The sequence below is a fragment of the Patella vulgata genome, chromosome 2 (assembly GCF_932274485.2).
Source record: "Patella vulgata chromosome 2, xgPatVulg1.2, whole genome shotgun sequence".
In the NCBI taxonomy this organism is placed as follows: Eukaryota; Metazoa; Mollusca; class Gastropoda; family Patellidae; genus Patella; species Patella vulgata.
The window spans coordinates 28,428,295-28,451,132 of NC_065880.2; the positions used below are offsets into that span (position 1 = coordinate 28,428,295).

At 37.1% G+C, this 22,838-nt stretch overlaps 2 protein-coding genes across 2 annotated transcripts in view; one reads left to right on the forward strand and one right to left on the reverse strand.

Annotated features, from left to right (window-relative positions):
* Window positions 1–4: 4 nt before the first annotated feature.
* Window positions 5–8,337, forward strand: LOC126809619 (cytochrome P450 3A24). The gene is made up of 6 exons (XM_050534285.2): window positions 5–26; window positions 4,324–4,492; window positions 4,654–5,102; window positions 5,583–5,962; window positions 6,192–6,421; window positions 7,782–8,337. Exons 1-6 carry the CDS (start codon window positions 5–7, stop codon window positions 8,047–8,049), a joined length of 1,518 nt encoding a protein of 505 aa, XP_050390242.2. The 3' UTR covers window positions 8,050–8,337.
* A 1,532-nt stretch (window positions 8,338–9,869) lies between these two features.
* LOC126809796 (neo-calmodulin) overlaps window positions 9,870–22,838 on the reverse strand; it is a 52,038-nt gene continuing 39,069 nt past the window's right edge. The window contains exons 4-6 of the mRNA XM_050534574.2: window positions 17,808–17,951; window positions 16,826–17,068; window positions 9,870–15,861 (exon numbers count right to left, since the gene is read on the reverse strand). Of these exons, the coding sequence (XP_050390531.1) occupies window positions 15,812–15,861; window positions 16,826–17,068; window positions 17,808–17,951 (437 nt within the window). The 3' untranslated portion in view covers window positions 9,870–15,811. The remainder of the gene's footprint in view (window positions 15,862–16,825; window positions 17,069–17,807; window positions 17,952–22,838) is intronic.

The following is a 22,838-nucleotide window of genomic DNA, read 5'->3' on the forward strand; positions in this document are numbered from 1 at the left end:
ATATATGGTTGCATCATCTGAAGGATGTATTAATTAAGTATCAGTTTTGCTTTCATTTTCCGCATTATTGTATTTTAATTATAATTGATGGTTGAAAATTATATTGATGTTGAGTCAGTCGAATGTATTATATGACAAGCTCCGCGCCTTCGCCTCTCACAGACGACCGACACCGTCGTCTGTAACCCGGGCATTTCAGATTCTGCCCCTCCCCAACTAACATTCATGTACAAGACTGTAATATCAGCTGGATAGTTGTCTCGACGTGGTCTACAACATTCGTTGCTATCGCATTGACTTTCACCTTTATCATTGAAGTTTAGTATTCTCTATTTTGATTTTAAAAAGTGAATTGACCCCTAACCGCTATTATATAGCACCAGCTTTACAACTTAAAGGGCAATATTGGCTCTCACTAGATAAGGAGCATTGTCATATTACGACTATTCATTATTCACATACGTACATGTAGTAGTAGTATTTGTGTCATCGCAAAGTCTTAAGCGTATATGTAGTTGCCTCCCTTCAGTTATAAACGCACTCGAAGTCGTGCCCAGTCAATCTCGGTTGTGCACATGTCTAACGAAATGAAATAAAATGAAATGTGGTTTAACGTCCTACTGCTCTGCTCCGAACTGGGCTAATGAAGAAGAGCATACGCCATACACTGTGCTATGAGGGAAATTTTGCCCGGACAGCGGCACTACGGCCTACTCTTATATCGAATTCCAACTGTCAGGGGATCTTTTACGTGCATGCCAATGTGTACACGGGACCTCGGTTTTTCGTCACATCCAGACAGCTGTCCTTGTCAGGCCGTCCCTCCTGCATCACTGACAAGGGGGGAGCACGCCGGAAAATCTGAATGAACTTTCTCGGCCAATGCAGGGATCGAACATATACGACCTCCAGACTAGCGAGCCAGCGTCTTACCCACTTAGCCACCGTGATCCCAACACATGTCTACCATTATTAGCAGCCTATCACTAATGTCACAAGATAAGGGAAAACGAAAAAATAGAAATAGTCCGTACATTCCCTTGTTTTTATTCAGTCCATACTTAATGGTGATGTACGGACCTTTTCTATTTGTTCTCGTTTTCTCTTATCTAGTAGCAGTCAGGGTTTTTTTTAATTGTCAGATATCCTCCCACAGTCTCATATAACAACTTATTAGTGTGCAATAATTTCAACCATCGTACTGGTTGTTCGAAGCTACGTCTCGCTCCTCCATTTTTAGCTTAAATCGAAATATGGCTGAACTGTTCTAATCTATTTAATATCGGAGAAATCCGATGCCATCGAGTGTTGATTTTGGCTTGGATAAGCTAATTAATGTGTATTTTAATTATTTAGAAAACATTTCAGGCCTAAAGAAAGACCTGCAATAGACAGATTTAGCTCTTGCATAATGTATGTTTAAATTTTGTAAAACTTTATAATGAACATCCGCAATGCCATACCTATAGTTGCTTAGTTTTGTAAAACATTATCATGAACATCCACAATATCATACTTCGTCGCTAATTTTTGTAAGACATTAAAATGAACATCCACAATTCCACACCGCGTCGATTAAGTTTTGGTAACAGTGATTGTTACAGAGTAATGTCAGCCTTGAACGTACACGTTTCGGATAACTTTTATTCTATACAAATCTACTTGGTTTTTGTGCCAAGATAAACCATGATTTTGAGAATGAATAAATATCACCAAAGCTTCATAACCATTACCTTCAATCGCATACACTATTTTCAAAGATGCCTCTGATTTGATGATATATTGATTCTAAATACATAATCAAACTACTTTCTTGTTTGAGGGAGGGATCATACTGGCTTGTATTTGTCGTTACTCGCTGTCCATTTGCCATAATTTCTTCGATTATTTTTCACAATCGCTAGCCATTCGATCAACATATATACCAATCACCCCCTGCATCATCCGAGCAGACAACAAGTCGACAGCTTGCTAGTTAGTGATAACTATGCTCGTCCAATGGGTATTTTGTAAAGGCAATGCATTATATTTCTAGTAAGATGGAGCGTCTCTACTTTCCATTATATATACCAACTTTGCTACAGCCTACTTTTATTAGAAATAACTGCACTATAAATCCTTTAACGGATCTGCATTATTCTCATCGTCACCATCGGTACATCCATTTAACGCAAGGCAACGAAATGCATGTAAAATAAAAAATGTTTACAAGGCTTTGATGATTATGATGATGATGATGATGATAATGACTCCTGAATATTTAAAAAAAAAACAAATCAATTTCCAGAGATTTAATATCACACAGTTCGAAGAAATTAGGGTTTTTTTTTCAGGATAGCACAACTTGTGGTGACGAAGGAACATTATAATAATAAAGCACTGTTTTAGTTCTTTGTTCTTGTCTCGTTATATTAAAGAATACTGTCACCTAAAAAAATAGGAACTATTAATTAATGTAAACGCACTCTTATAAATTGTTGTAGATGTCTGTACGTAGTCGGAATACCTATACATATTATTGCTTTACTGCGCTTATCGTATCTGTCCAATGAAGTACTGGTCAATTCATATTCTCGATCTATCCTTTCTATTACGTTTATGGGTGTATTTAAATCTATAATATTCCTTTCCACAGGGAGAGAGAGAGAGGGGGGGGGGGTGGCAGGCGACCCTACTCCTTGTCACGTACAACCGGGTAATCGAAACCACGCCACTCGTCTCAATGACAGAATTTATGATACAGCGCGCACGTGCTTTTTTGTTCTTCTTGTAGATATTTTTATTCACACAATACAATTAAGATACATAATTCTAATTTCATTCTACAAGAATAATTTCACAGGATATTTAGCACGTGCTAACCATTCGGCCATCCAACCCCCAATGTGTTATAGAAATAGAACAAGTACTTATCTACCCGTCTCGTGACTTACAGCTAATACACACATTACACAAATATACTAGGAACGGGGGTAAAAGGAAAATTGGAAAGGTTGCATATTTATAATGCATTCAAATCTGACATCCTCAGTTGAAAGGGAAGAGGGAAATATTGCCCTGGAAAATATATTTACAAACTATTCCCACATTTACAGAAGTTAATCATTATGGTACCAGAGCATTGAGAATATTGAACGCGCTCAATATGGCGATTAGGAAGTGAATATACATGGAATTTATGAAAATTTAGCATTTGTATCTTAAAAACATGAGCAGTGCTCCGTTTTGTAGTTCATGTGGCGGATACGGCACCTCTTTTTAAGATCAAACTGATCTCCCATACGAAGAATGCAATTAGATTTGTCATTATTTTTGTTGAATAAACCTTTTTATGTGTAAAAATTGTCATTACAGTACATTTCTTTATTTGGTTCTATGTTCTATTTATTTGAAGTAGGTATCTAAATATGATAAGAATCTAAAAATATGTTAATTTACCTATAAATATAACACAAGTGATACAGATTTTTGATAAGCTGTTGATGAAGGGGCACATCCGCCGATAAGATTCCATTTTGGGTCTCGCAAGGGTCTATGAACCAATAGTTATACAGACCCCTACTTGTCGTTATCAGCAAGGATCTATATTCGATAGTATTTAAGGGATGGGGGCAGATATTGTTGTCAAACTTGCGCTTTCCAGTTAATGTATGGTCGTGAATGGAAATGTTACGGAATCTGTATAAATATAAGTTTTATTGTTTGAGACTGGGTTAGGAAACTAAATAACTGTGCGAACTGCTGGACCGATTTGTGATTTTACTGGTGTATTTCAGGTTATCAAAAGTGGGATGTAACAGTTCATTATTTGCATCAATTTGATTCGTTTATTTTACACCTGTATGCAGATCGTTAGAAAAAAGAATATCACTATAAAATTAAGGTGCTCAGAGTTAATTCACTAAAGACGAGTGTTCAATTGAATTGTTCATATAACAAGAAAATCGCGAACAAGATACAGCTAAAGGTGGATTGTTATTGGACCACTGAGTAAAAGTCTCCTGTTTACCATTTTATCATAATTCTTTTTGGAACATTTGGAGGAACTGAATTTTGCGAACCTGTTAGATCAAGCAATGTATTACTTAGAAGGGTATTTCTTTGAAATAATCATTTTCATAACGGTCTTGATAGTCTGCTTCATCATTGGTATTTCCTGGTACGTAAATCCCCTTTTTTCTGAAAATTTTGATACTGTCTTATTTCAGGCAGTTTTAACAATACATGACATTTTGTTGTTATTCAATTATATTTTAGTTTGTTCGAAGTCTTTTATTCATGTGTATACTACTTAAATATGTATACACCCATTGTATTTAATAGTAGATCTCTGTTTTAACAGGCATCTACATAGACATTTTAACCAGTTCCATCGCCTTGGTATTCGAGGACCCAGACCATCCCTGGTTTGTGGCAACCTGGCTGAGTTATTGCAGAAGGGGCAGCATCAGGCTATACAGGACTGGACAAGCGAGTATGGACGAATATTTGGGTGAGTTTTTTCAACATTCAAAAACAAATTTTAAAAATCTGGCTACTAAGTTGTCCATACTTTATATTCATACAAAGGATGAAAAAGGTTTAATGTGATTTCTGAGGAGAAATAATGTTTTGTGTGTAATGAATTAAACCATAGATGTTCTTGTTTTACAGATATTTTGAGGGATACACACCGGTTATCACTGTTGGGGAACCTGATTTGCTGAAAGATATCCTGGTGAAAGACTACCCTAACTTTAAAAGACGAAAGTCGTTTCCCTTGGCACCCAAGAAAAGTCTAGGGCTATTTTTAGAGGAAGGTGATCAATGGCGGAAGAGTCGATCTTTACTAACCCCAGCTTTTAGTTCTGGAAAAATGAAGCAAATGTTCTCAATAATGAACGATTGTACCGATTTGATGATCACAAACTTGGACGAAAAGGCGGATCGGAGCGAGTCGTTTGATATTTACAGCATGTTCCAGTGTTTAACCTTAGATGTCATAGGACGGTGTGCTTTTGGTTTAAGAACGGATGCTCAAACAGATGCTAATGATCCATTCCTTACACAGATCCGGACATTGTTTGATGGAATGACAAAATCTATCATACTTCCATTAGTTAGTAAGTATATCTAATTACATGTAGGGGTGTGCTGACTCATGATTTTGCATGAGGAACAAGCTTTGTTTAGCGGAGGGGATGGGGGCTGTGCAGAGAGCATGCTTAGAAAGTCGATTTGTAGCGCATCTAAACGACGGTATATGTGTGACACTGGTTGCGCATTATGGTTATGATTATAGCATTTAAAACCACATTGAAACCGCGTGGTTTTGTCTGTTTGAGAAGGTGCATAAAATCTCAAGGGGGCGCAAAAACTCAAAACCATTTCGTCTCCATAGCACCAAAAACAAGACCTGCACACGATTCATACTATAGAAAACTTCACAAACGCCAGAAAATTCTTACAAAAAGCACCTGTCTTTAAGATTGAGGTAACTTTTCTGTAGTCTTTCTAAAATACTCTTTCCAAATTCCCTTCATTTCAATAATCCGAATGAATTTGAACGGTGTCTTATTTCTGTACTCTACTTTCTTTTTCAGTGTTTATGCCATTTTTACGATATTTTATCTTCGCTGTGAAGAATATTGTGGTTATATTTGGAATGAATCCTATTGTTTGGTTACGTCAACAGATGACGGATGTTATCAAGATGAGGAGAGAGATGGGAACGGGGACAAAGATTGTTGATCTGGTGCAGCTTATGCTCTATCCGGAACTAAAGGCCCGGCATAAACATCTGGACTCAGCCATGATGAAAGAGCCAATGACAAATAGAGAAGTTGTAGCCCAGAGCATAACGTTCTTGTTGGCTGGATACGAAACCACAAGCACTGGGCTGGCTTTTATGAGTCACATGCTGGCAATGAATCCTGATATACAGAATAAATTACTGACAGAAATAGATGAAAAAATTGGCGAGGTTGGTATCATGCTATTTACATTAAACTATGAAACATACACATTTTATATCCCCATTTCTTCACAAAATGTATCGCTCATATTTTGCAATGAGAAAAAGAACCAATCAATAAAAAAGGGCAATTTCTGGCAAATCATGTGACTGGCAGTAATCTTTTATGTGTCAACCCTTAGTATATTCGAGCAGTAAATTAATATGCATAAATCAATTTGTAAACTTATTATTTCAGAAAGAAGTCGATTACGAATCAGTTCAGAAATTATCGTATTTTGATCAAGTTTTTGATGAAGTTTGTCGAATGTATCCAACTGCATCTTTGATTGTAACAAGACGGGCATCTGAGACTAAAGAATACCACGGAATAACAATACCAGAAGGAATAAATATACAGGCTAATATATGGGCTTTACATCGCGACGCCACCTACTGGCAAGAGCCTGAAACATTTGATCCCGAAAGGTGAGTTTTCTTTAGTCGTTTGTAAGATTAACACTATCAATATTAAGGATGGGAAGGGGAGGGGGGGGTCGTTTCGATTTCTTTTCGATTCGTTGATAATTGTAAACAGCTTTACAACGTTTGGATACAAAACATAAAATTCCTTGATAGTATCACATCAAACAACAAAACTAGAAAATTAATCAAATGAGGTTTAAACGTTATACCTTTTTCTATATTAACTTGGCTGATGAAGACACATAATATGCGATACAGCGTGCTATAACTGGGAGTTTTCCCTGGCAGCTGTGATTCCACCTACTCTATTACGCTGTTATTTGATTTACCAGGCCCTGTCATTCCAGCACCACTGACACGGGCGGGGACGCCACGCGGAGATATCTTGAGGAATGAACATTTGACGGACTCCTGGTTAATGTTCCCGTACAGTACTCACTGAACCACCATTCGACATTCAACATAACTAAGCAAAATGAGAGACTAAAATTAGTCATTCCTTTATTTGATTATTTAGCGTTCGGCAGAAACACAAGAACCCAGGGAAAACACACGGGGTCAGACACGCCAAGACCTTGCCAATCACTGTCAAACTCACTGTAACTGAATATTGAGCGCTCAACGCTTCGGATCACACTCCTGGTGGCTAAAATGGTTTAACACATATCTGATAATGCGGCGTTTTATGTGTTCCTTAAAGTACTACACTTCTGTTTGGCAATAATACCTTGTATTAAGTTCGGTCATTGCCTTTCAAGTGACAAACTGTCAAAGATAATTACTAGGTTGCAAAAAGAACGTTACAAACAAACCCAATAACCCGAATCCAAAATAATCTAAGCAACCCGACAGTTGCGTATTTTGATGGGATGCAATTGGGCCATGCATCGGGGACACTGATGGACACGCGTATTTCATTATATGTACCAACATTTAAACCTTCGACGACAGTGCTGAATCTTTTTGCATGCCACCCCCCCCCCCCCTTTTTAGTTAACCTGTACTATATGCCAAGGAATCTGTAAGGTTTAAAATAGCAGCTATTGTACGTAAATACTGTCATATTTTGATATCTTTGTTAATAAATTACAAGCACGCAATATACTATCAATTAATTCCATCCAATGAAGACGGTTCCATCCGACTGTTCCAATTTGTCTTATATTGGGGACAAAATGACTAGGAAATAAAACATCTATGTGACGATGCTTTTCGTAATCTGTACAAACGTGTACTAGCGTATCGTGTTTCTTAGACCATTGCAGGTGTGTTGTTTGTTTACATGTAAAGCTCAAAAACCTCTCAAAGCAATTTAAACATCATTTTTCTTTAGTTTAAGCCGTTCTGTATATTTTCTTTTCAGATTTTCACAAAGAAGAAGAAGTGAGATCCAAGGCTACACATATTTACCGTTTGGCGCAGGTCCTAGAGCGTGCATAGGAATGAGATTTGCCATACTGGAAACTAAAATCGCCATCGCAAGAGTGCTACAAAAGTTCGAAATATTAAAGGGAGATAATATGAAGGAAGTTTTAGACGTTGAAGCTCGCGGTGCAATCGTTCCTAAAGATCCGGTAAATGTCAGGGTTGTAAAACGAGTTAAAACAGATTATACTATCAGCGAAGAGTGACCCGTCCGTGAGTAACCCGTCAATAGGACCGGGAAATTCTCGTGAATAAATAGTTAGCATTCTAGTGTGTGATTCATGTTGCAGAAGAAGAAAGGATAATCAGAAGAATAAGACATCCGTGATAGACTGCTGTTCAGTCAGTGACTGTGCCATAACTGCCTGGGACGAGTTATCTTTCCCATGACCGGGGGATGTTTCTTTTGTATACAAACATTGGAGAAAACAATATTTTTGTTGTCGGAATATAACCGCTCAAATTTTGAATACACCGGTGAATACTGCTGACAAAGATTGACCGAGGATATTAGATTGTATTAGAATGACTTTATAGAAAGTTATCATTGTTGTATTTATATTTAATGTGTCTAATAAATTATTTTATTTTGTTTACAATACTGCAAGCGTTTGAGATGGTTGATGGAATTATTTTCTTTCTTTAGGGGTAGGGGAGAGACTGGAGATCTAACCAAACAACACTCGGGAAAGCATTGGTTCACATGTTTGTTCCCCTCGCGGACCCCTTGGGCCACATTACAGATCTCCAAGTACCGACTAAACCTGCATTTACTCTATCCAGTAAGAATTGCCTTATTATCACGGTTGCCACCATTTTTCACATAAAATATGTGATAAAACCTAACATGTCACATCTTAATCTGAACACTTAAATTAAGATATAAACATGAATGTACCAATAGGGATAATCACTGATAGTCCTAAACTCAGCGAAAACTATTTTTAAAATGTGGCCCTGATATCAGCTGCTGAAATCCATTGTCCGAATACCAACAATTTAATGCGGAATTTACTTAGTTATCTTACCTCCCTGCCCCTATTTACCCAGGGAGCGGCAGTGGCTCGGTGAGAAGGAAGCTGGCTCACTAACCAGGAGGTCCCGGGTTGATCCCGGTGTTGGCCGAGAAAGGTACCCGGGATTTTCTAGCTTGGTTTCCCTTTGTCAATGGTGCAGCACAGGAGAGCCCGACAAGGACAAAATTATGTCGTTTTCAAATGTAAACTTGACAGTTGGCATTCGAAATGAGAGTAGGTCGTATCACCTCTGTTCGAGCATAATTTCCCCCATAGCGCACTATATTGCGAATTCTAGTCTTCAGTGGCCCAGTCGGTGCAGAAAAGTAGGACGTTAACAACCATTTCATTTCATTTGATGTCCCATTTACACCCCCGTGGACCTCAGATTGAGTAACTCTATGGTACAGTAGACGCACACTACAAAACTGCGATGGGTTTTCGGGCTCCCCTCTTGTTTTGTCAATTCTCCTTCGTTACAGTCATCATTATCCCAGTCGGTGCAGACACGTGGGACGTTAACCTTATTTCAATTCATTTGATATTTATTTGTCAGAAACCATGGCTTGATTTCCCGACCATAACGATGTAATGAGGACCCTTTCGTCAGAGGTGTAGGGCAGAGGGTCTGGCAGTGAATAGCGTATAGTTGTTCAGGTGGGGTAAAAAAAAAGGGGTACACGTTGGCGTGCACAAAAGAACCCTTGACACATGAAGAGATGGAGGAAACACTGCCGTCCAGACACAATGTCCTTTATATACACACTGCATGGTGTATACCTGCCTTCATTAGCTCGATTGGTGCAGAAAAGTATGACGTTAAACCCCATTTCATTTAGTGTATTGGAACTACCACACCCAAGAAGGTCCTACTTTTCTTTTCTGCGTATCAACTGGGATAATGTCGAAGAACAGCAGTTAAATGGTGCAAAAGGGGAGGTTTATTTGTGGGTGACAGTTTTTCCAAGCAAAGTTTTCCATTTATTGAGTAAAAGGCAACAACGTTTACCTGAAAGTACAAAGCCATGTTTATTTCATCGGGTTCACATTAACCACGTGAGTAATCAGAACAACCATAACAGTGTAACATCAATAACAAACAGTAACAATAACATGTATAATCATATATTTATATTAACATTGATTAATTTCAACATTGAAGGCTCTCGTATATATTTACTCTAATACGGGTTAGTTTAGTTAACGTTGCAGACCTGAATCTGATTGACACAGATGTCATTTAGACCACACCAATTTGATTTTCTATTCCTTAGGGACTTGATAAAAAAATATCCACTTAAATCGTGTGAAAATTTTGAACTAAAAGCTTTTGAACAGCACAACCAAGTATTTTTCACGAAGAAATAAGAAAGGTGTTCCAAAGAACAGAAAATCAAATTGGCGTAGCCTTACGTTCAATTCTACTACTTCTATTACTACTGCTACTACTATAGAGTAGTGTGAATGTAGGATATAATAAACGAAACAAAACTGTAATCAAATTTTAATGAGATCAATATTCCTGTTTTTCTTGAGACTTAATGTCTTTAGTGGTGCAATTTGTGATTTAAAATATAATGAATATCTTTTATTGGGCATATCCAACCTTTTTGGATAAAACAAATTGTAGATTTCATTAATTTTTATATGTTGCTTTGTTCTATAGGGTTGGATGACAATATGTCTTCGTTGAGAATTTTATGTCTATAGATAAGCCACTTTTGAGATACAACCGATTGTGTATTCCACTCTCGAAACAGTAAGAGAAAAATGAAATCAAAACAAAACTTTTATCATAATAGAAATAACACATCAGAATATTCTACTTTATTTTGTCCTGAATCAAAGCGGGTTAGTCACTTAAAGCATACTAACTCATCGTTTGTGACCCGGGTCAGGTAACGTTTAGAGTATTAATTTCTGGAATGCAAATATCTACCACGAGCTAATAGAAAGTCAGACTTACCCTTTTGGCAGTTATTCGGCTTATATTATATTATATGAATGATTAGACATAAGTTCTGTAGTCATCGATGCGTTTACGAAATATCGCAAATGTTAATATAATTTATGGCCAGTTAATAGGCTTACCGTTAGCCTTTGACTTACAAATCAGTCAATTGTTGGAGGCTAAACACGTTATCAAATTAAAGAATGGGTTTGTGTTAAGAGTCTCTACGAGTCTTTTACAATATTACATTGGGACTGTTTTATTTATTATGTATGTGATTCCGAGCGCAATGCGAGTACGCGGAATTTTGGCCGTAACAGGGAATAATTCGGCCTACTCCTGTCTAAAACAAAATAGTTACATTAACACGAAGCTAAATTCACATATAAATCATTCATTTCGTCCTTGCTTAACATCTTTATACTTCCTACCTTCCCGGCACACGCATTAAATATATCTAAAGTCGTTCAATCCAATAATTTTATACTTTTACAAACAAAATGTACAACTTTTACTCACAAAATGTACAACTTTTACTCACAAAATATACAATTTGTACATATAAATATACCTAACAAATGTACAATTTGTACACATAAATATTCGCACAAAATGTACAACTTTTACTCACAGAAAATACAACAATAAAATATATTTAATAGTCAAGTGCTCACGTTTTTCTCCTACTATTATTATACGTTTAATAAATCTAAACTACAATCTCGTGAAGTTGGCCATATGCCACAGGAAACAATAAACAGAAACATAAGCACAATTTTCCATGCTGACAAATCGTCTATTATACTCTACATATCGTTGCAGTTATTTAAACATTATTAAATGCCACTAAATGTGCAAATACTATATACTATCACCCAATCCCTTCTTACATGCACAAATAGATAAATATAATTCTTTGCTGTAGATTTCACTTTTACTGAACATAGCGGCGTAGTGATACATCATTTTTTGACAGCAATTCAACCATTGCAAATTCCTTTATATTGACCCAGTGTTTCCATCAAGGTCAATTGAATAACAATAGTTCAAATCAAATTCATGTAAGGAGATATCGCAGTAGATTATGAAATATATCACACAAGCGATATCTACTGTAGAATGTATTATTGGGTGATAAAGCCTAATACATCGGGACTAATATTTGAATAGTCTTGTCTCATTTTCAGTCGCCTCATTTCAAAGTACACGCCGGCGTCTACTACTTTTAAAATTGTTCACCGTGTCTTAAATATTTGAAATCAGGTTCCCATATATTTACAGTATTGATTGAAATACACGAATAATTCGTGTAATACTCTGGATATTATTGAGATAGAGCCTTACACTCTTTAAAGAGACATTATTCAAGAGCTAAATCTGCCTATTGCAGGTCTTCCTTTAGACCATTTAATTTAAAAATGGAGAAGCGAGGCTAAACATCGAATAACCATCACCGTGGTTACAATAATAAACAATCAATGCCCACATCTTGTCAAAACTACAAACATTGATAACTTAGCTCAGAATAAAGTAATTTGAATGAAATTTTCAATATATTCATTTTGCACTATCTATTTTTAAACTAGTATAGCAAGAACGACCCGTTCTTTAGCTAAATCTTACACGATGTATCTTTAAATAATACTTAACATTCGGTTTAATTTAGTTTATATTGCAATAAAGAGTGATATTATATTCTGATCAAATCACTACTAACAAGACAATACAAGTGTTAAAGCATCAATATGTTTCTAGAAACAGCAAATCTAATTTGTCACCCAATTTCATGTACTCCCAGATATAACTTTGTTGCTTTAACGATCTTAATAATGACATTTCGGTGTATTAAAAACTTTTCTGAAAACGAGAACAGATTAATCCAGTGCTTACCAAAGTGTGGGCCGTGGCGCACTCGTGTGTTACGAGGTGTAATTAGATATATACGCCACAAAAGAACCAGATTGCCCGCCCTCTAAAACCAATATTGGTACTTCCTTTCTCAATTTATTGAATAAAGAACTAAATCTAGACAACCTGTTCTGTATTTCTAATTATCGATTTTCTACATTGAATTATGCTAATTGAATTCCTCTTTGTGATACGTTTTCAAGTATATGTACAAGTATATTTACTTCTTCTAAAATGCGCTTGGTCTACGAAGGACACAAACATACTAACCAACTAGTGGGCCGTATGGGAACCCCAATATACGAGTCTATTACATCACACTCGCATGTACACAAACGATCTATAAACTGTAAGTTTGACGAGAAAATCAACCGTTTGGTTGTGTCACTCGGTACAATTTCTGATAATAACACGGTTTTCAAATGACAAAATGATATCAATGTGGGCTGATGGAGTATTATAAAACTTTGACAGGTGATACGATACTAAAAGTAAAATTAACATGAGGCATGTCTGATTCCAGCGTATCTAGTTATGATGAGCGCAGTAGGTATCTTCACTTTAGAATATGTCTTGACAATTTGAAATTTAATAATTGACTTGTCACTAGATTAAAATATGACTTATCTGTACGACGAAATAAGGCATCGAGATTCGTGTACATCTTAATAAAATACCCTATAAAATTACTAAGATTCAGATAATGTTGCCTTTGTTTGTGGAGATTAAGTTAATGTAGATGTTAAGCCCTTGTGGCTTGTCGGCCAATTTGACCAATGAACAAATCTGTCGGGTTGTGATTGAATGAGGTTTAACGTCCTACTTTTCTGCTCCATCCGGGCTAATGAAGACGTCTGTCGGGTTGTATATACTTTGGTAATGAGCTTTGCTTATTCACCGGAGAATAGCACGCCGATAAAAACGAATCTTTGGTGCGTGCTGCCCAGTCACATGAAAGTTATATTTAAAAAAAGCTAAATGTACTAACTGTATTATCCGACAAAAAATATATAGCTAACAAACCGATAAAATATCTATCTATAATGCGTATTTTTAAAAACACTAATTTGCATTCCACACGCCATTTTGATAAATACTGGAATTATGGGACATCCACATGCATATATATATACACATACTTCCGCCAGATTAATAACGCAAACATTTTAGATTTTAGAAATGAAATGAAATGGGGTTTAACGTCCTACTGTTCTGCTCCTATATTGGGCTAATGAAGACGGGCATACACCATACAGTGTGCTATGAGGGAAATTTTGCCCGGGCAGATGCACTATCGCCTACTCTTATATCGAATTCCAACTGCCAAGGGATCTTTTACGTGCATTCTAATGTATACACGGGACCTCGGTTTTTCGTATCATCCGAAAGATTAGACAGCTGTCCTTGTCAGGCCCTCCGTTCTGCACCACTGACAAGGGAAACCGCGTCGGAAAATCCAGATGGACTTTCTCGGCAAATGCAGGGATCGAACACCCGACCTCCAGGCTAGCGGGCCAGCGTCTTAACCTCCCAGCCACCGTGGCTCCGTGTTAAACCAGATTAATATAACTAATTACTATAGTTTATGCTTGGGTCCCGTAAAACACCGATTATTGGTAGACTGCTAATGACTGCATAGATGAAAATGCAGTACACAGTATTATCAGTAAAAAAGGTTTGAGATTCGTGGTTTTGTCAAGATTAATTAAAATGAGTTTTAATTTCTCTTTTTTGTAATTTCGGAACGTGAATATTATACAAAACGATGTGACATTTTATAGAAAACGATAAAACGATGTGACGTTCTATAGAAAACGATAACACGATGTGACGTTTTATACAAAACAATAAAACGATTTGACGTTAATAAAACGAAGTACATTGAGGTATCTAGAATACAGTTTAGGTAGTAGTCCCACCCTGTAAATGCCCCTCTATGTAAATACCACAAATAACTAAGACGTGGTAGCAGATCTCTCAAAACGAATAAACGTTTTATATCTATAGCACAGACCTTTTTATGTGAACGATATATGTTACAGTGTGTTTGGCCTATGGATATATTCCTACGAACTGGCCGGCGGGTATTCTCAAAACAAGGAATAATAACCAATAGAACTTAAATGACAATTCCACCAGTCACGGCATGCATATGTGTATCAAACTTAAAAATGAATGACATTAAGAAGTCGAACTAATGAAAGATACCCTTTAAAATAATAATGTTCAGTGCTGAGTTTTCGGGAAAAGGTTTAATTGATAACACTTATTTCATGTATGGAGTCTTACACATGTGGATTGAGACTGGTAATATGTTTATTTTTTTTTTTACTTTTAGCAATTCTAACTTTCTCCCAGATAATTGCGACATTTTGGGCTATTTTTCGTTATAACGATGAAGATCATCGGACTATTTAAATAAATGATATAGACATGGATTGTTATAATAGTGAACTCATTAATGAGATGATTACTAGTCCAGATTCAAAGCTGAGTTATCTCCCTTCACAAACGTAAACCTGTTGTCAGCACAGTCGGGAATCCTCGTTCATTGTGTCACGGCGTATCAATTTCGTCCATTCTCTGTAGACCACCCACACATATATGGCAATTCCATTTTAAGCCCACTTTGCATGCACTGACAAAACGGAAACCGGCAAAACCCCCCGTTAATATTATCCACATGTGACGATGGTACACGTCTGCCGTGTGCGTATGTAACACATAACAAATTACTCATGCACAAAGATGACTTTTGACGATAAATGCTTAAAAGTGAATGCTGTTGTTAAAAGTACACTTGTAAGATTTTGGTAAACCAAATTATAAAAATAAACACAAATAACAGGAACATATTCACACGCTAAAGTAAACAGAAGTATTCACAATCCGTTGATATTTTAATCACCATTGTTTCTGTCAGGCAGTTTTCACAACCCCATTACTGGTTTCATTTAAATATTAAACTTAAGCTCAAAATAAAATATATTAAAACACAAACATAGTGTTAAACTTGATCATTGAAATATTTTTTAAACCACTTCCCTGTGTTATTTTCGAGAACGTTCTTTGTTTTTGTTGTTGTTGCTGTTGTCAGCATTTTGTGTGTTTGGTTAAAAGTTCTGATGCGAATGTCATAAAATCTGAAACAAAAACATTTACAATAGTTAATGTATTCAGAACATCAAAATGGAAACAGTAGTGTCAGCGGGGCAGAAGGTTTGGCCTGAAAAGGATTAGTGTCTAGTTGTTCGGATGGGACGAAAAAATCCAGGTCCCCTGTACACGTCAGGGTGTGCACATAAATAAGGCTAGACCGTTAAAATTCAGGTCCCCTGTACACGTCAGGGTGTGCACATAAATAAGGCTTGACCGTTAAAATTTAGGTCCCCTGTACACGTCAGGGTGTGCACATAAATAAGGCTTGACCGTTAAAATTCGAATTAAGACTATAGATAGGCCGTAGCGCCGATGTCCAGGCAAAATTCCAATTCTTTTCACCACCTTTCCGGCTGCTGGCATATTTTGTAGTGCAGTACACACATAAAGCATAACTTCAAAACTAATTGACTGGTGTTCAGGTGTATATTTTCGCTATTCACTCGGTCAAATTGTACAAGTGGATTATAAAATGACAACGCACGATTTAAGTGAATAGAGGTTTTAGATGTGGGCCTTTTTATATTAACTCGGTGAGCAGCTCGGCTAATTGCGCATATTATTTATTACAGTCGACCAATATACATTGCCTCGAACAGCTAAAGGGTTGCGTTACTGAATATATGGTGTGCCAGATGCGAGCATTTGCCTATGGATTTATGTACATCAGATCGGACTGGGCCTAGCGCCATTGGACGTGGTCCGATGGCCCGGAGGGACCAGGGATCCATTGGCCTAGATTGGGAAAAAAATAAATAAGATTCATCTTCTCATCCACTGAAAAATATAAAAGCTTAAATCGGGGATAAAAATAATCTAGTTTTGGTTTTCTCGTTATTTCACGTATTCTTCTACGCGATGCGGACCCAAGGAAACCAGTGGGTCCGAGGGCCCAGAGCTACCCAGTCCTCCCCTGGAGTACATGATGTCTGTGTGTTCAGATTTTACCTTCATAGTTCACCAAACCATCCCCATCTAAATCAGCCTCTTTTATCATCTCGTTAACCTCGTGATCTGTTAATATCTCACCGAGATTCGTCATCACGTGACGTAATTCATGCGCACTTATATATCCATTGCCATCTTTATCAAATACACGGAACGCTTCTCGTAATTCTTCGTCACTGTCTGTCTCTTTTAATTTTCGGTTCATCATTTGGAGAAACTCCTCGAAATCAATGGTACCATTACCTATAAATACCAACAGAGACAATTCTTAAACACCAACACAAGAAAAAATAGATAAACTAGGATAAACTAGGTAAACAGTTAAAGTGGCCACAGTAGAATGCATGCATGAATGAATTCATACGCCATACAGTGTGCTGTTAACGAAATTTTGTTATTTTACGTGCACGTTAAACTGTACACGGGACCTGGGCTTTTCGGCCCACCTGAACACCTAGACGCTGTTCTTGTCAGACCCCTTGACAAGGAGGATCAACGTCGAAAAATCCCGAGGAACTTTTGCGGCCAACACCTTGATCGAGGGCGGAACCCCCAGGTTACCGAGACAGCGCCGTTCTCACTGAGCTACTACGTATCGCCAATCACGGTTGGGTTGGGATGGGTTGGAGCTAAAACAGTCTACAAACTTAGTGAATCTTATAAATTTCAACATTTCTCAAAGAATCTACTGATATATGCAGTTACTATTAAAGATGTTGGCCATCACAATAACTTTTATGTACAGTATGTTATTTTATGGAGAGATAAGCAATGGAATATTATTCAAGAATGCGGCTAGTACCGTAGATTAATTAATATGTCTATTTAACATTTAGCGTGATTAACGGCTGATTAATACAAACAACTTTTTCGGGGGGTTAAATTATAATGTAATTATCCTTGAATTTGTGAATTTACGGATCGAAAAACCGAAGACAAGTTCAATTGTGTTTCCTTGTAATGCAAAAAACAACAAACGTACCATCGGCATCGACTTCGTTGATCATATCCTGCAATTCTTGATCTGTTGGCTCTTGGCCTAATGATCGCATCACTGTACCCAATTCGTCCGTTGTTATTGTTCCATCGCCATCTTTATCAAATAACGAAAATGCTTCTTTATAATCTGAAAAAAGCAAAAAATGTTGTTTTTTTTATGAGCTTTGTTTCTAAAAATATACCAAAAATATTCTATGAGTTTTAGAAAAACAGCTATGCTTTAGTTTCGCAGCTCCAATACACCATAAGAAATGAATGGGATTTAACGTCCTACGTTTCTGCACCGACTGGGCTAATGAAGACGGACATATGCAATACAATGGGCTCCGAGGCAAATTTCGTCCGGACAGCGACAATATGGCCTACTCTTATTTCGAATTCAAACGGGCCTTGCTTCTTTTACGTGCACGCCAATGTGTACACGGGACATTGTTTTTCCGTCCCATCCGATTGAATAGACACTGTCCTTATCATGATCAGGCCCATCCTCCGTCCTGCACCACTGGTACAGGGATATCACACTAGAAAATCGCGAGGAACTTTCTCAGTCCACACAACGAGCGATCCCGGGACTTCCAGATAGAGAGAAAGAGAGTTCGGGACTAACATAATTGTTTTCCGGGTGTGGCTCTTTGACAGTGAGGGGTAACTGGAAATGAAATGAAATGGGGCTTAACGGGTATACGTCATGCAATGTACTATAAGGGAGGGAAATTTGCCCAGACAGCGTCGCTATGGCCTACTCTTATATCAAATTCCAGCTGTCAAGGGTTATTTTACGTGCACGCCAATTTGTATATGGGACCTCGGTTTTTCGCCCCATCAGAACGACTATACGTTTTCCTTGCCAGGCCCTCCGTCCTACACCACTGACAAGGGGGAACCATGTCAGAAAAAATCCAAATGGACTTTCTCGGCCAATATTGGGATCGAACACAGGACCTTCAGGTTAGCGAGCCAACGTCTTACTCACCAAGTCACCGTGGTTCACGGGAGGAAACTGGAGGACCCGGAGAAAACTCACGAGGTTAGATAGGGGATCCTACTCTTTGTCACTGACAAGCGCAGAATCGAAACCATGTCAACTGACTAAATGACAGACCGTGTAAGCCCAAGCGCACGCGTTCTACCATTCGGGCACCCAATAAACACCTCATATTTTACAGACTTATTATTTGTAGAACAAATTTGTATACCAAAGGGTATAATGATGTAGTAATCAATTTAAACCAAAACGTCAGTTATTAAAGTACAGCGTACAAATTGAATGTTGTGTTTTTAAGGAAGCCAACTGAATGAGTCTTCAAAATAGCAATGAACTTAATTACGTTTCTAACTGAAAAATAAAACGTATTTATTTCCATTTTCGTCATTGTTTTGTACTGGAAAAAAGAAATTGTTGATGTTATATGAACTCGGGGCGCTTTGGTTATTGACGGGTTTCTTGACTTGACTGATGATCTTAACAGAATCAATACTTTTCCACCGTTGAAATTGCCTTAAATTACATTTACAACAAATTGGTGCTATAACCAGACACAGAATGGTTTAAAGAATTGCTTTTAAGGCGACAAATAAGTCAGTTATTGACAATAACACAACTGAGTTCCTTCCCTATTTTATCAGAAGGCAAGAAAACACCGAAAACTGCCATCCATATTAATTACCAATATATCTCTGTGCGTATCCCATTGTGTCCAGAACTCTTTAATTCATCTACAAATCTATTCATCAGTATGACACTATCAATATACGAGTATTGATATAATAAAGATGGCTCTTTTTCATAAGATCAGTGTTTGAATTTAAGTGATCAAGACATGACCGAAAGGTAAAAAATAAATAGTGCCTTCAATGGAATACATCTTTATGTGGATGGCACTATTTATTTTATACCTTACGGTCATGCCTTGAACAATTAAATTCAAACACTGATCTTATAGCAAGAATTACCTAATAAAACAAATACTCGTATATTGATAAGACGTATCACATTGTAAGATAAAATGACCAGTTTAGGATAAATTTTAAGGTCACATTAAAGTAACGATGCGTCAATTGCAGTTTTCGCAAAAATATCAAAATGTTCACGGCTTAAGCCACGCTTATATGTACCCTGATTCATTTTTAAAATTTAATTAAGAAAACAAAAGCAAAATACCAGATAATACTAGATAATCTCCCGTCCATTCGAACAGCATAGATCGATGAAATTTCAATCCAACACAACTGAATAATTACTGAACGGAACTGAACCATTCGTGAACCGGGATTCCTATAAGACATTTATTTTTCACAATATTGTAGTTTGCAAGGAATTCCCATTGCTTGAAATGACGCATCGAGGCTATAATATTGAGGGATCGTATCTTTATGTAGTTAATTGAATTGGGACCCTTGGTTGGCGGATATATCACAATACTCGTCGCATGTCTTAACGACATTCCATTTATCACTAAAATAAGTTATTATCTAGTCTTCATCCTTATACTCTTCAAAAAAAAAGAAATGGATAGCCCATTTTACATATATTTTTTTTATTTAAACGTGACCGTTGTTTCCATAAATCTTATTTGTTTTTAATTTCATTATGTAAGGATAAAAGAAATTCATGATTGGTTTCCTGGACGACGTAGGATCTCAGACCAGACAGTCCGTAAACGTCTAAGTGAAACGGGATTACCAGCCAGGGGCCTGTTTCACAAAATTTTAACTAAGATAAAATCCAAATTTTAGTAATTTGATTGGATAATATTAGATTGATTTTAGTGCTTAGCCAATCAAAATTGAAGTATCTACTAAAATTTGGATTTTATCTTTAGTTATGATTTCGAGAAACAGAGCCCAGACGTTAGAGCTGCCGTTTTGAAATACGCCGACACCGTCAAATCCGCCTTCAATGGGTTCAGAACCTCGGGGTATGGCTACAGTAACGCTGGAGAACAGTTCAGCGACGAGTCGCGGTACCTGTTGAAATGAGGCGATGGTAGAGCGAGGATATACCGACGACGAAATGCGTATATAAAGAAACAACATGGATCGTGTACAAGCAGAGCTCTGCTTTCCACCATAAACCATATTATGTTTACCAATTGTTTGAAAGTAATAAAATATGACAAACCCTATTTATAATTTAATGTTAAAGCCCCCGATCCGATATACTTTTAAACAGAACACGCTACACTGGTTTATTGACATGAAACCATAACTGCCAACCTTTTCCCATTTCGCTCGATTTTCCGCATGAATGTGTACAAACTATTAGTTAACAAATTACATTTCGTTCAAGCTGACTTGACACAAAAATACGTCTACAAAATAATTAAATTTTGTAATCAGTGTGAAGACGTGTATAGGACAACGAATGCCTTGTTAATTCGCGCAGTCTAATAATATAATAGGGATATAGTTGAAACAAATGTAGCCCACTAATTCACCCCCTAAGAGTCTAAATCAACCACTGGATTGCGCTTTCTTTATAGACAAATTTCCTAGTGATATTTAAGTCCGATTTTTCCTTTTATGGAGGACTTAGCAAGGAACGGCGTTTTTCAGGTGGGACAGAAAAGAGGTCCCGTGTATACCGTTGGCTACCATTAACAGTTGGAAATTAGATTATGCACCATCGCTGCTATGGGCAAAATGTCGCCCTTACCATAAGCTTCAGTTGGTGCAAAAATAAAATAGGACGTTAAACCCCATTTCATTTCCTTTTTTGCTTTAAAGGTACGTCAGCAGTTTGTAATATCGTCCCATTTATACGTTTTCAAAAACGCAAAAATCACGAGAAAACCCAAAATACTCCTAACACCAAACCAATCCTACTAACGCAGGACATTACCGTTCAATATTTGCCAAAATCGAAGTCATCCGAGAACTTTATAGGATATAAACATGCCAGTTTCATTAAAATAGGATAAAAATCGTTACCTCTAGGTGTCCACAAGCTAAAAACGTGATTGATAACACTTGTAAGTGCGATCAAAATCAGATAAAACTTGTTACGTGTAGAGAGCTAACAAACAATTTTTTAGTTCAAAATTTCGTTTTACTTGTCTTGACTACACTAGCATCTGGAAGAGTTGTTATAATTGACGTGTTCTGAATGATGTGAGGGTTAAGGCAATGAAATGGTCTGTTACAGAGCTTTTGGCGTGTGGTGCACGGAACTGTGGGCAATCCATTAGCAACATCAATGCTGATTGGTTAATCAAATGTCTGACGTCATAGGGTCAAATGCCACTGGTATGACATCTGACGCGACCTATTACTACAACCAGTCAGATCTTCATGTAGTGTAGGTCATCGAAAGTATACAAAAACGAAATGAAATATAGATCTAAATTTTAATCAGATCCATGGTCGTACGAACACGACATAATACGTCACATGAAAATGTAGGCGTATAACGGTCTAGTACCTGTTTACAACTCGAGTCTGTTCAATGTCTATTAAAGAGAGAGAGAGAGAGAGAGAGAGACAGACAGACAGACAGAAAGAGAGAGGGGAAAGAGGGGGTGGGGTAACGTCCACTCGGCACAAACTAGGTCATTTCCGGACTAACATATGGTTTTAATGTATATTAAAGAATTATCTTAAATGAAATTGGTTAATAAGCAATCTGCATTAAAACGTGGAAATGCGCAAGGTTACATTAATTGAACTCTTGTTATAAAATGGCGACGTCGCCCTGATTTCGTTGTCACAATATCGCAAATCAAATTATTTTTCAAATATACTCAAAATATTCAAGAATCTACATTGCATTTTATCATAAAAGTTAAGTTACATGACTTCGACTATCCCAGATTACATATTTTATGTTGAACATTATGCTCAAAATATCTAAGAATTCAGATTACATCTTATTAAAAATGTGTCATTTCATTTTATATTATATAATATCACACCATAGGGTCCTATGTTTCTGCAACAAATGGGCTAATGAAGACGGGCACACGCCATGTCGTGTGTTTTTAACTTATCTTGACTGTCAGGGTTCTTTTACGTGTAC

Bases quoted from the DNA above. Each gene is read 5' to 3' on its own strand.
- LOC126809619 (XM_050534285.2), top strand. From the start codon at position 5: ATGGTTGCATCATCTGAAGGAT. The intron at 4,493-4,653 runs GTGAGTTTTTTC...CTTGTTTTACAG, and splicing joins GAGTATGGACGAATATTTGG to ATATTTTGAGGGATACACAC. The intron at 5,103-5,582 runs GTAAGTATATCT...TTTCTTTTTCAG, and splicing joins TATCATACTTCCATTAGTTA to TGTTTATGCCATTTTTACGA.